Raw genomic sequence first — 13,849 nt, 5'->3', positions numbered from 1 at the left:
GAGGTGTGCTTAAAAGATTAATGATAAATGCAGGTAAACGTGTAGACGAAATTATGCTATATATAGGAAAAAAATTAGGTAAAATATGGACTGATAATAGAGATAGTACAAGTAACTGAAGAAAATTCCTGGTTTTGCGAAGAATTACGTGGAAAAGGCTTGTATACTGTACTGGTATGAAATTTTGTACCTTTTAAACGATTCATAAAGACTTTTGGTGCATATTTCGTATATTAGAAAGGTTAAAAGTGACAAAAATTCCTTAATTTCTCTATTTTTAATTAGTTATAATTACCCGGACTAAAAAGTGGTTCATAAACATCAATTGTATAAAGAGATTATTTATTTGTAAAAGGATGGTGAAATATTTATTTATTTATTGTCATACGTTATGGTAAGTAAAATTTTTAAATAAAATAAATAATATAAACTATATTCGTAACAAGTAATAAATTGCATAATTTGTTTTCTTTAAATTATTGATATGAAGTAAAAGTAGTGTTTAGATCTTCAGGTGTATGGAAAATGTAAAAATCGCTAGTAGTTGTCACAAAATTTTGGTTTTGGTAATATTAACTTCCTTTAAATTGTTATTCACATATTTGCCTATTAGATTGGTTACACCTCCCTGGGATTCATAAATAATATATCCAAAGAACAAATTGTTCATTTTTTCATAGGAAATCTTCAATTAACTTGCTTTGACTCATGTCAAAAACATTTTTTCAATAGAATAGCCCATTTGATTGGGTACATGTCCATAGGCTACATAAATTGTGTATCTAATGAACTTTTTAGACAAATTATTAACTTTTTCATTCTTCAATAAATTTGTCTAGACCCATTTTAATAATATTTTTACAGTAGAATTGCTCTATTAGATTGGTTACACCTCCCTGGGATTCATAAATAATGTGTCCAATGAACAAATTGATTGAATTGTTCATTTTTTCATAGAAAATCTTCAATAAATTTGTCAACATTGATTCGAATAAGCTTTTTACGATATATTTGCCTATTAGATTGGTTACATTTCCCTAGGGGCTTCATGAATACATATATTAACAAAATTATCCACTTTTTTTTTAAATTTTTCAAATGAATCCATCTATTAGTTCAAATACACCTTTTCGGATTTACTTTGCTAGAGTTGCCTATTGAATTAGTTACATTTTGTCCAGAAGTTTCAACATAATCCCAAAAATTGTATTCAATACTCCTCCTGTACACACTAGATCTCCTAAAGTTTCGTTCGATTAATATTTAATTTGGGTCATATATAGTTCAATAAAATTAGTAATAAACGACGTTCTCCATTGTTTTTTACATTCTTCTACAAACCTGACGAGGTAAAAGCTACAAAAACCGATTTTGTTCAATAATAATTTTTCCCTGATGGATCTTGTCCGAAAGCCGTAATGATTGATCACAGTTAAATACCACTTTTGTTACATTTTCATCTTAACTATACTTTTTCAAAAATTCCGAATGGAACTCTGCGAATTTATTCAACATGGTCTTCAATTTATCCTGCTGCGGTAAAATGGTCGTTCTGAAATGATGAGTACCAGGTTTTTGTCCAAATCCGGAACCCGGTACTATGCAAATACCAGTGGATTCTAGTAGTTCGAAAGCGTAAAACGAATCCGGCGCTAAAGATTTCCTCTTAGCCGCTTCTATAGCTTTAGGCGGTAATCTAATCTGAGGAAAGGCGTACATGGCGCCTTGGACAGGATTACAACTGTAACCTTCGATCGAATTAAAAGTTTCCGCTACCATTTTAGCTCTCAATTTGAGAGATTCCAAAACGTCGTTTTTTTCTTTCATAAACAACTCGTAACTAGGTTCCCCTTTTTTGGGGGGATTCATTATGACGTCTAACGTAGATTGACCTAAAGTAGTCGAACATAACATGGCGCTGATTGCTTTCAGATATTGCGTTTTGACATGGGGATCCATGTTCAATACTTCAGCATAACCACCTCTCAGACCACATTCACCCATGTAACCTTTAGAACACGACATGAAACTAGCTAATTCCATGTCCTTGTACGGTTCGCCCATTTCGAACATCACCTGAAATCATTGAAATTAAACCGAACGCAGAACAATGGAAGCCGCTTACCTTTTTAAAGGAATGGAATTTCGAATTTGGATCGTAGATGTTGTGTTGGTATACTTCATCGGCTAGGATGAATAGTTGTTCTTTGTAAGCGAATTTTATGATTTCTTGAATATTTTCTTTGGTTAAAACCTGACCTGTAGGATTTCCGGGGTTGATAATAACTATAGCTCTAGGTGCACAATACTTCCTTGCTTCTTTTATAGACCTCTAACAATATAAAACGTGATATAGAACAAAAATTTGTGGAGGAAGAAATTTGAACAAGACGTTTTTACGTTTCTACTTACTAAACTCTAAATATATAAACATAAATGTAACAGAATGAAGAATTTGGATATATTAACTATCTACAGACTAAAAAAATACCAATAGATATAAAATAGTAGAAATTTAGTTTGTATAACCAAATATAATGAAAATTAAAAAAAAATTACTAATAAAACAGCTAAATTTATTTTGATATTGTTGTTTTTTCAATAAAAACTTTTAAAAAAATGTTTATATAAGTTTATTTCTCCTTTTTCGTGACAAAACTCGATTGTAGAATATAAAAATGATAAAATTTGATAATTTTTATTGAAATCAAATTGTTTTTTATATTTTAATAAACTATTACATGAATCTAGATGTTTTAATTTGTTTATTGATAAGAGAATTAACAAAACGAGATTGAAAATGTAAAAGATTGCACAAAATAATAAGAAGAGTATGAAAGTTATTATTAATTTACCTTACATCAAAATATGTTCCAATTTTTTTTCTTATAGTAAATTGAAATATCAAATTTTCAAAAAAAAACAATCATTGTAATTATTTCTAAAAATCTATATTTCATTAAAAAGTTCCAGTTGAAAATGTTTGTAAATAGAAACAAACAAAAACACCAAAATTCACAAGAACAAACTAAAACTCTGAAGTAAACACAATAATTACATTATATATATATATATATATATATATATAAATCATAGTTAGGTCAAATAACAACAAAAGTCAACATTCAAACTAGAAGAAGCAAAATCATAGACAAATAAAAAATACTGATACATTTCTGTCAACGTCGAAATAATATATTAACTGGTCCAAACGTGAGGAATTAGTAAATATTTCACAAAACCGATGCCCTGAAAGAAGAAACACTTACCTCCAATTCTTCAACTGTGAGGCCCCAATTTTTAGATTCGTCCAAGTAGTAACCAATTTGTTCGATTTTAAACTCGGCTAACGTCGCTGAATATAACGGATATTGCGGAATTGGAATCATCACCCCTGGACTTTTCCCATTTATATTGTTTATGAAAAGTTTCAAAACGTTTTTAATAGCATCACTAGCACCTAATTATAAATAACGACATTATTCACTTATTTATTAGTTGCGTTCGGTAATGTTATTCGCGGAACAAAGCGAGCAGAGAACTATTTGTATCACGTGATCAAAAATTGTACGAACTGATCGTGATAATTGCCGAAAAAAACCTAACCTAAAATAATTGAAATGAACTGGTCAGAACAGTAACTAGTGTAGTAAGAATCTATAGAAATTGACTTTATAGCAGTTCGTGACATTTGGAGGTGGTAAGTATTTTACTTCCATCAGTTCTTATGCATTTTGAATAAGGCTATTTATTTTATTTATACAAAAACAACTCACAATACATAAATACAAAAAACTGTCAATGAAATTCATAATTGACAAGCATTCAAATGTCAAACGAAACGTCAAAAGTCAAAAAAAATCTGAGAACCCTCTTTCAAGATTCGACACAAATAGATCTTATTCAGAGTGGAAAAAAATGTATACAATCGAACGCGATCCCAGCAGTGAGATCAAAATGAAGTGGATTGCCGAACGTTACTGAACAGTCAGATTAATCAGATGTACATAGACGAACGCAGTAATTATAAACAAATTATGTGACATTGACAGTTATGACATTGTGTTTTTGGCGGTAACTTCAGTCATGTAATACGAATTAGAAAATAAAAACAATAGATATTATTTAACTTTTTTCGTGAAAGAATTTACAGTGCTCGTTAATATAACATTTTTTTTATAAAACAATTTCTGTAATTGTGCAATAAAAGAATCGAAACTGGTGTACTGTGGTGATATAAAGTTATAAAAAAAACACGTTAACTTGTTGGTATAACGTAATAAGTTTATTTAGGTTATAAATTATTTCGGTATATATATTAAAATAGTGTAACTAATCATATAAATCATCATGTTATAGACCTAGAACGAGTTACATAGTTAAGAAAACTTAAAAGCGCAGCAGAAACATTATACATTCTCAGAAATTCTTACTTAGCAACATATGTAGATAAATCTTACTTTCTTGTAAATTCATTTTCTGTCAGCTGTTAGCGGGAAAGAAAGAACTTAGTCGAAAGGCCACTATAAATATGAAATATCCTACAAGATTAATAAATACTACAAATAAGTATGAAATCAAAGGGTTTTTAAGGATATTAAGTACCAAAGAACCTATTTTGTCAGGAGAAATATCAAAGTTAGTCTATATTGACGATAAACAAAAGATTCACTACGCGAAAATGTGGATTGAACTGGAAAAAAACAGACTTAATCAGAGATGTATTGACAAAGATATTTACTTCGCTAAAATATACAGGGAGTGCTATAAAAATGAAGATCTAGGTATATTTAAAAATATACCGGAAAATGTGAAAGAATTTAGTGACAACATGAAAAAAACACCCTCAGTAGAACAAACAATAAAATATTCAACATAAAGTCTCATACTTCGAGACGTTGCAGCTGGAACCGAAACAGGTAAGTTCAATAATAATAATTAAATGTTAAATTGGTGACTTACCTCCACTTACGACAATATTTTGCCAATCAGCTGGAATGCCATCCCTATCTTCGATGTACTGAGCTACGTGCTTCCTAATAATTTCAATACCCGGCGAATCCGTATAAGATCCTACCGAGCTCCCTCTACATCCTTGTAAAATAGTTTTCGCGCGTTGTTTCGCGTCTTCCGGGAACTTGGGATCGTCCAATAGTTTCGGATATGCTACTAAAGCTAGAACTTGACGGATAAAAGTGATAGGGACTTGGCCCATAGCATGACAATCACCGATGTTAGCTTTAATTACTTCTTTGAATGGTTTTTTCACACCCTGTAACATTTGTTACAAGTTAGTTCGATAAAAATAAGAAACAGAAGTTGCAACGTATCTTAATATTCACGAATTTCCAGTTTCGTTTATTTGTTATTTAGTTATCGTTTTTCGTTATTCCCATCTCTATTCTAAAAAGCGCGCGAGAGACAGTTGCTTAAAAGTGAGCACTGATAGTTTGAGATATTCTGTGAATCCGAATGACGTAAAGACGACGGATTTAGATTTCATTCAATTTAAACGCGTGAATAAACCATTTTATTCTGTTACGTTTATATTTCCATTGTTTTATTCGTAATAATATCTAAGACAACACGAACTGAATTAAAACCCTACAGAAATATAATGTAAATTAACGACAATGGAACAACTAGTCACGGCTTTTATATAAAATTGAATTGTCAGTATCAATATCATATTTTGATAAAGACTAAAAGAAGTCGAAATGTCAAATTTTCATCTGTCTATAACAAATTATAAAAGAATCTAATTTAGAATCAGAAGAGACCTAAATCAAAAACATTTAGTTACATAAATTAATTATAGTGTATCAAGGGACATTTATATCTATACGTTGGCAGCCGTGGGGTATCAATCTGTAGTGTTGTAATTGATAATTGTGTTATTTACTCGAATTTTATGAAGAAATTGATTACATTATAAGTTATAATCAGTTTAATTCATATCCATTGAAAATACAGTATTCCATACAACGTCGTATCAATTCATTATTCGTAAAAACTAAATCCGACAATGCGACGAAAATTACAACGTGGCAACGATGTAAACCATGAATCAAGTTGTATTTCTAGGAGGTTTGATAAACGTTATTTACAGGGAAATATGCATGTATTCTTTTTATATAGTTATAATTCGATAAAAGATATATTTTCTGTCAGTCTCGTTTAAATTTGGCTTGTTTTGAACGACGTTATTTTTCGCGGACTTTGGATGATGACACTTCCCACATCCGGTATTACTTCAAGTGTGACAGTTACTGTATAGGTTATAATATCGATAAAAGCCATGGAAAAAGTTAAAAAATCGTTCTATAGGTATTGTAATGTAATAGAAGGACACCTGATGTTTTTTTTGAAATACCGAGACATGCGAAAATAAGAATTCAATGGTAAATTATCTAATTGTGCTTTCACAAAACCACTTTCAGTCATATTCGTAAATGAAAATTTCTTCTAAACACAACGAACACTGACGATGCGTTTATTAGGTTTGAATTTCGCTCACTTGTTTTGTACTTTTCAATGATCATTTCATACAAAAAACTAAATGTTGAAATAATGATTATATGATGCAACTATAATGTTTCTGAAAAAAAAACAAACGAATTTATACCACATGTATATATATTCCCTATTGTTTAAATTATGAAAATCATATCAAATGCAATATTTTTTGTGGGAAAAATTAATTTTATAACATAATTTTGATATTATGGTGCGTGGAATTGAATATTTCATGTATTACAACATCGGTTGAAAGTTCGTTGATAAGGATGTCACAAAATTTCACTATATAATAATAATTGTAAGTTCAACTGATAATATGGAAAAGTCAAAAAATAACACGAGGAAACAAATTTATTATCAACAATTTAATTTACAGGATTATTTAAATTAATATGACATTGGTTATTTCAATGAAATATGTAATAAAAATGAAGAACGTTCTATTTGCATCGTGTAGTTAGAATGTTACCTTATTATATGAATATTGTTTGTGACGTAAGTTAGGTTAGAAACAACTAAGTGGTTGCAACATAATATAAACAGATTTAGATCGTTCAAATAGATAAAACACGATTATTCAAACATATTTTTTATCGTATCACGTTATTATTTATCATTAAAGTTCAATTATTATAGCTACGATTTAATAAAAGTCTATACAATAATAAATGTCAATCCAAATATGGCGGTCTAATCTGACAGCTACATTTAAATATATTTTATATTTCTACGAATATAAAAATCGAAAGTTTCAAATATTTGCAAAGACATAAATATTTTGAGTTAAATCAACAAACTTTTTAATATACTTCCAGCAATATTTGGTCAAGGTTATAAATGAAAAAGTAAACAATAGAATTTATACTACCAGGGTCATTCAAAATCTCTTTTAATTTTGCGAAATTTACAGGGGAATTTGAAATAATTATTCAATGCTAAAGAAAAATATGCTAGTTATGTTATTAATATACCGGGTGCTTTAAAGCTTTATAATGTTTATCAAATTACATTTATACGTGTTCGTAAAGAGAATTAAATGAAACAACGATTCTTCTTATATATTTTCATCAGATTATCAGCTAATTGATATAACCTAACCTAAGTTCGATAAACCTAAGCTAATCAGAAAACGGATCTGTTCCTCGTACTGCCCAAAAACATCAAAGTGTAGTTCCACTATTATTTTTAATTTTTTTCTCAATGTACGTCTCTCTACTATTCAGACAAGCCCCATTTTTGTATAAAAGGTTTTTCCCCAAAATTAAATCCTTCTTTTAATTTATAAATTTAATTCAAAAAGTCGAACTGTCCATCAATTATTGGAAAAATCGGACATCTGGTATGTCGATAAATGGATTCTACCATCTCGAAAACGCCAATCAAACGAGTTTTTGTTATAACATTATGAACAGTTTAAACGGAAGTATCGCGTAAATTTTTTAATATTTATAACGTTATATTTTTTTTTAACCCTGTTGAGTTTCTTTTTCGAATAACTTCATATTATACAAAACTTATCGTTCCACTTACTCAATCCTTTAAGGTCAAGATAAAAAAATTTTAATATATATTTACTTGGTATTAAGTACCTTATATTTTTCACACTCTGTATAAACCAACTATAAATAAAAAAAAATAATTTTCTTTACGCGAACACGGCATCTTGCAGATAAAGAATTTTAACACTACATAACTAGTTTACGAATTACCCTCGTATCTACTAAAATCATTAAACGTGATATCTGAAACTCTACCTTATAGGAAAATTTCTATAAAGAAACCAGTTTGTGAATACAATAAAAAAAACATAAACAACAAGTTTTTATGAATCTTTCAAAAGCACTTTCCCAAAACAACGAATTCCTTTGTTATCAACTGTTTACCTAACAAGGATTTTACTAATAACAGGAATTATTAAATAATCCTTGGCACCTTGACAACCAGATTACAATGTACACAAAAAAACTTACTTTTTCTAATTCCTTCTCAATTTCGCCGGCCCGGGTGACCAAAGGTCCTCGAACTGCATATTCCATTACCTTAATACAAGGATTTAAATTATCGATATTTAAAGTAGGCTGGTAAGTCGCCATTCTTCTCAAATTGTGTTTTTCCAACACTGTACGCGAACCGACACAAACAGCTGACTTCTGCCTACAGAGTGACGCAGTCGGCTGAAATTTCCCATAAATATGAAAGGGAGATAATATACGTGAAGTAGACATCGTTAATCGATGTGATGTCACAAAATCAACAAATAATTATAATGATATACAAAAAAATCACTACCGCTCAACGAGAATTATACACCACAACGTTCCCTACGACTCTCCGATTATTATTATTCGCAGAATGAGAAACGAACCAGCAAAAATAACTATTTAATTAGAGATAGCGGTATTAAGTAATAATTTCGCGTTGAAAATTAGTCTAACGCGATTAAACCTTATGGATGAAAGAGAAACAGGTTATGTTCGTTTAACACTGACCAAAATGGCGTGCTCTTATCGATTTTTCGGTAAACTAAATGATTTTTATATAACGAAGAATGCAATTTATGCAGTAAATGGTAGGGTTACATCTTATTATTGGATACAATTCAAAAATATAAATAGACGAGTAACGATAAGTTTTTATTGTGAGGGATTATGATAAAATGAATCAGTTTCAAACAGTATCAATAGTATAAGTCAGCTAAATAAACATATTGCCACAATTGGGATAACTACGAAAATTAGCTGGACCGCTGTACGGTTTTCATTACGCAACATGTTTTTACGGACTCGCCAACACTATGTGTTCTAATAGAACAGGGACGGAGTAAGCACATGTTAATTGATATTAATTTCCATTTTATACATTGAAATAAAATAAAAAAAGCTACAAAAACTAACGGTCTAATTAATGTTTAGTTGCAAAACACTTAACTGTATTTTAGGAAAATTGCTATATTTAACTCAATATTTTGAGAATGCATAGTATGGAAAAACTGTAATGTTCATGAAATTATTTGAACTTTTATATGAAAAATGTCAAAATATTTTCACATGAATAAAATCATTTTAGTACTTGATATGTTATTAAATTAAAAAATATTATGAATCATATGAATATGAATCACTATTATTGTATTTATAATGAATAATTACGTATTTCATAACTTTCTAATGGGTATGCAATATATTATACACGAAAGCAATACTGGTAGTATATCTATAAATGTTGTATGTCACACATATGAAATCACCTTGTCACTGTCATTTGTCAACTTCATATCTCAATCTGCCTGAAAAAATCCAATTTGTTATAATTTTCGTAATTTCCATAATTTGGAATCAAATGTGCTGATAAGGAAATATCATCAAATCATTTTAATTGCATGAATAATGGCAGCCCCAGTAATAATCGCAGCAACCACTAAACATACTGGAACTGTAAGTATTAATTAATGTTTTTTTTTTATATTAATCTTGATATAATCGTAATTTTAGCTTATATTCTTACACGGTTTAGGAGATACCGGGTAAGTAGTGATTTAAATATTAGGTTAATTGAATTAAAAATATAATATTAGTAAATAAAAAAGGTTTTTTCTTATAATTATATTTCTGGTTAATATATTGAAATTGTATGTTTTTTAACTAATTTTTACTTCACAGACAAGGATGGGCAAGTGCTATGGCTGCTATAAAACCACCACACGTCAAAGTTATTTGCCCCACAGCACCAACAATACAAGTAACTTTAAATGCGGGTTTCCGTATGCCAAGTTGGTTCGATCTGAAGACATTGGACGATTCAGGACCAGAAGACGAACCTGGTACTTTATTAACATGATATAATTCATTAATATTTCAACTTTTTTTATCGACAGGTATAAAGAAAGCCACTGAACAAATCCATGCTCTAATTGAAAACGAAATTAGCGCGGGAATTAACGCTGATAGGATCGTCGTGGGAGGTTTTTCCCAAGGAGGCGCTCTGGCTTTGTATTCCGGTCTCACTTATCCGAAAAAATTGGCCGGTATTGTAGGTTTATCCTGTTGGTTACCTTTGAATAAATCCTTTCCGGCCATGAAGAAAACAGAGGATACTTTACCAGTAAGTTATAGTATTTTTTTACAAATTGACAAAATTATTTTCGTTTCGGCGATTTTACACTGTTTTCTTTCAATTATTTTTATTATTATTTGTAATGATTTGTTAAAAATATTTCTTAGAAATGCTAATATGAGGATTTATACTTCTTGCCTTATTTTTACCTTCTAGGTGTCATATGAGAGTTTCAGTTGCTGTTGTACCCATTTCTTCCCCTGTATTTCACAATTTTTCAACAATTTTCCTCAGTTGTTTCTAGTTTGATCCCCAGCTGCTTTATTTGGTCTTTATCTTCATTTTTTGATAGGTTGCTGCCTTCTTTGTTCATTTTTCCCATTATTGACGTTGTTTCAATATTTTTCTTCATTTTCACATTCTTTATCTTGTCCTATTTAGTTTTTCTTTATAATTCATCACTTTTCCTCAAAGTTGTTTCTAGTTTGATCCCAGCTGCTTTGTTATGACCTTATCTTCATTTTTTGATAGTTTGCAGCCTTCTGTGTTCATTTTTTCTCATTATTGACCCTGTTTCAATACTTTCCTTCATTTTCTTGTCCTTTATCTTGTCCTATTTTTCTTTAATTTTTTGCCATTTTTCTTTATAATTCACCATTTTTCATCAATTTTCCAAGAAGTTGTTTCTAGTTTAGCCCCCAGCTGCTTTATTAGGATCTTATCTTCATTTTTTGGTAGTTTGCAGCTTTCTTTGTTGATTTTTTCCCATTGTTGACCTAGTTTCAATACTTTTCTTCATGTTCTCATGTCCTTTATCTTGTCCTATTTAGTTTTACTTCCATATTTTGCCATTTTTCTTTATAATTCACCATTTTTCATCAATTTTCCACAAATTTGTTTCTAGTTTAGTTCTAAGCCGCTTTATTTGGTTCTTTTCTCCATTATATTTTTTCTATTTCCATTATCTTCTCCCATTTATTTTATCGAACTATTTTTCTTGACCTTTCCATTTCCACTGCCTCCCATTTTTTCTTTTTGTTGTACAATTTTTTTTCTGTCATACTTGGAAGGACTACTGCTTCAAATATTTCCATTTCTATATTTTTCTATCCTAATACAGTGCATAATGAATTTTTGTCAGTTTATTTCTTCTCTTTAATTATTGCTCCGTCTGTGTTGTGTATACGGTAAAGTTTGTTCATTTTTTTTTAAAGATTTTACAATGTCACGGTGATTGCGATCCAGTGGTACCTTATAAATGGGGCCAAATGACAGCGTCAGTGTTAAAATCTATGCTTCGAGATGTCGAATTCAAAACGTTCAGGGGTTTATCTCATTCGTCATCGGATGAAGAACTGAATGACATTAAGCAATTTATATACAAAAATATACCCAATCAATAGATAAATTTTGTGTAAAAAATAAATCATGTTTTCCTCATTTATTTATACGAATTCGAAAATATATTAATTTCGTGGTTCCTCATCTTTCGGTAATTAAACAAATAGTTTTTCAATATATAATTCATTTTAAACTTCAAAATATAGAAAAAATTCCAAAAAAATCTGTCAAATATATGTTTTTGGAATTTAATTTGATCTCTTCTTCAAAATTTTTTTTATTAACAATGTAATCATTAAATTTCGTCATAACCTAAATTTCTACCAGAAATTATCTCCCGAGTCCTTAGAGGCATCGAATTTTGTCAAAAAAATTAAAAATTACCAAGATTCCAATCTAGTAATTTCGAATTTGCTAACTATTTATATTAGCGTAAACAAAATAATGAAGAATACTCTGTGTTTAAAAAGGTTGTGTCTAAACTTCCGAATTAACAATAAAAATATACCTTTTAATATTTAGTTTTTAAAATATTTGCTATTTAAATTACAAAAATTCCAACAAAATTTTTCTTTTTTTGATATTATAGATATGGAATTCGTATACGAAATTCTAAATATAATAAATTGTTATTTCAATGAAAAAGACATTTAAAATTACATACAGCGGGATTCCAAACATAATGAAATTATATGTCAAAACTTAACCTGTTGTTTATATAAATAAGTAAAACGAGTTTATGAATATTTCATAAATTATATGTATTTTCGAATTCTATGGTTCTTTTTTTTTGGATTATTTGATATTAGTAAAATTCCTCCCATGAGGTAGTAAAATTAAATGCAATAATCAGTATTGATCATAAAATGGCGGCTTATTCCTAACCCAAACTTTGATCTGATTTAATACAGTAAACATTCCCACTTCTGGAAACCTTGATATATATAAGCTTTTATTTTATTTGTTGAACTCAATAAATGAAAATTTAAAACAAAAAAAAAGTTGTTTTATTTATAAAAAATCTAATTTATATACGACAAAAATAACAGTGGTAAGTAATGTTGTTCTATTAGAGAAGAGGCCACTTGAATATAAAATTTTGTAGCAAAATATATTTAAAAATAGTCCTAGACTCAACATAAGAATTGAAAAATTTCGTTAAATAAACGATTACTTCTAAAAACATAACGTCAAATACCAAGTAATAATAAAATTTCTGTCGATATAAATCGTTCTACGCCTATGGCGGGCAGCGGTCGTTACCTAACGACATAGATAAACAAGAAATTGTTTTCTGTGATGTTTCTTTTTGAAACAATAAGTTGAAAATAATATAATTGAGATGAGAGTAAAAATATATTTATTAAAATACGAATTTAAAACGAAAAAAAATTGTTTGAGTTATTGAAAATCTTAATTAAAAACAAACAGCGCTAAGTAGTTTGTCCTACTAGAGAAAAGGCCACTTGAAGTTGGAGTCAACGCTGTGTTGTAAAATTTCAAATCAGTAGCGTAACAATTTCATTTCATATAGTTAACAGTATTAAATTAAATTTATTAGCAGAATATGTATAAAAATAGTTTTATACTGAATATAAGAACTGAAAACTTTCTATAACAATACCTATAATAGAATCAAAACCTTAAATGTGAAATACCAGGAAATAAAAAAATAGCTATCGATATAAATATTTCTGCTTCTAAATGTTTTTGATTTTAGTACTGATTTAAAATTGGTTTTTCATATGTTTTATTAAGACAGATAAAAAGATACCTAAAATCAAGAGCATTTAGAAGTATAAACAAATTAAAATTTATAAATCTTTCTACGCCTATGGTCGGCAGCGGTCGTTACCTATAGACGTAGATAAACAAGAAATTGTTTTTTTGTGATATTTCTCTTTGAAACAGTAAAGTTGAAAATAATATGATATAT

The 13,849-nt window shown here is 29.1% G+C and overlaps 2 protein-coding genes across 2 annotated transcripts; one reads left to right on the top strand and one right to left on the bottom strand.

Annotated features, from left to right (window-relative positions):
• Positions 1 to 266: 266 nt before the first annotated feature.
• LOC130443260 (alanine aminotransferase 1) lies at positions 267 to 9,128 on the bottom strand. The gene is made up of 5 exons (XM_056777800.1): positions 8,490 to 9,128; positions 4,963 to 5,272; positions 3,270 to 3,460; positions 2,126 to 2,332; positions 267 to 2,076 (listed from the first exon to the last, which is right to left on the bottom strand). Exons 1-5 carry the CDS (start codon positions 8,742 to 8,744, stop codon positions 1,462 to 1,464), a joined length of 1,578 nt encoding a protein of 525 aa, XP_056633778.1. The 5' UTR covers positions 8,745 to 9,128; the 3' UTR covers positions 267 to 1,461.
• LOC130443262 (acyl-protein thioesterase 2) lies at positions 8,952 to 12,914 on the top strand. The gene is made up of 5 exons (XM_056777804.1): positions 8,952 to 9,953; positions 10,011 to 10,042; positions 10,179 to 10,339; positions 10,394 to 10,620; positions 11,787 to 12,914. Exons 1-5 carry the CDS (start codon positions 9,906 to 9,908, stop codon positions 11,973 to 11,975), a joined length of 657 nt encoding a protein of 218 aa, XP_056633782.1. The 5' UTR covers positions 8,952 to 9,905; the 3' UTR covers positions 11,976 to 12,914.
• The last annotated feature ends 935 nt before the right edge of the window (positions 12,915 to 13,849 follow it).

The sequence above is a fragment of the Diorhabda sublineata genome, chromosome 4, assembly GCF_026230105.1.
Source record: "Diorhabda sublineata isolate icDioSubl1.1 chromosome 4, icDioSubl1.1, whole genome shotgun sequence".
Lineage (NCBI taxonomy): Eukaryota > Metazoa > Arthropoda > Insecta > Coleoptera > Chrysomelidae > Diorhabda > Diorhabda sublineata.
Note: the sequence above shows the minus strand (reverse complement) of the source record. Positions and strands in the feature narration are given on the sequence as shown.

Bases quoted from the DNA above. Each gene is read 5' to 3' on its own strand.
- LOC130443260 (XM_056777800.1), bottom strand. From the start codon at position 8,744: ATGTCTACTTCACGTATATTATCTCCCTTTCATATTTATGGGAAATTT. The intron at 3,461-4,962 runs GTAAGTCACCAA...ATTTATAATTAG, and splicing joins AAATATTGTCGTAAGTGGAG to GTGCTAGTGATGCTATTAAA. The intron at 2,333-3,269 runs GTAAGTGTTTCT...TTATATTGTTAG, and splicing joins TCACAGTTGAAGAATTGGAG to AGGTCTATAAAAGAAGCAAG.
- LOC130443262 (XM_056777804.1), top strand. From the start codon at position 9,906: ATGGCAGCCCCAGTAATAATCGCAGCAACCACTAAACATACTGGAACT. The intron at 9,954-10,010 runs GTAAGTATTAAT...TCGTAATTTTAG, and splicing joins CCACTAAACATACTGGAACT to CTTATATTCTTACACGGTTT. The intron at 10,043-10,178 runs GTAAGTAGTGAT...TTTACTTCACAG, and splicing joins CACGGTTTAGGAGATACCGG to ACAAGGATGGGCAAGTGCTA.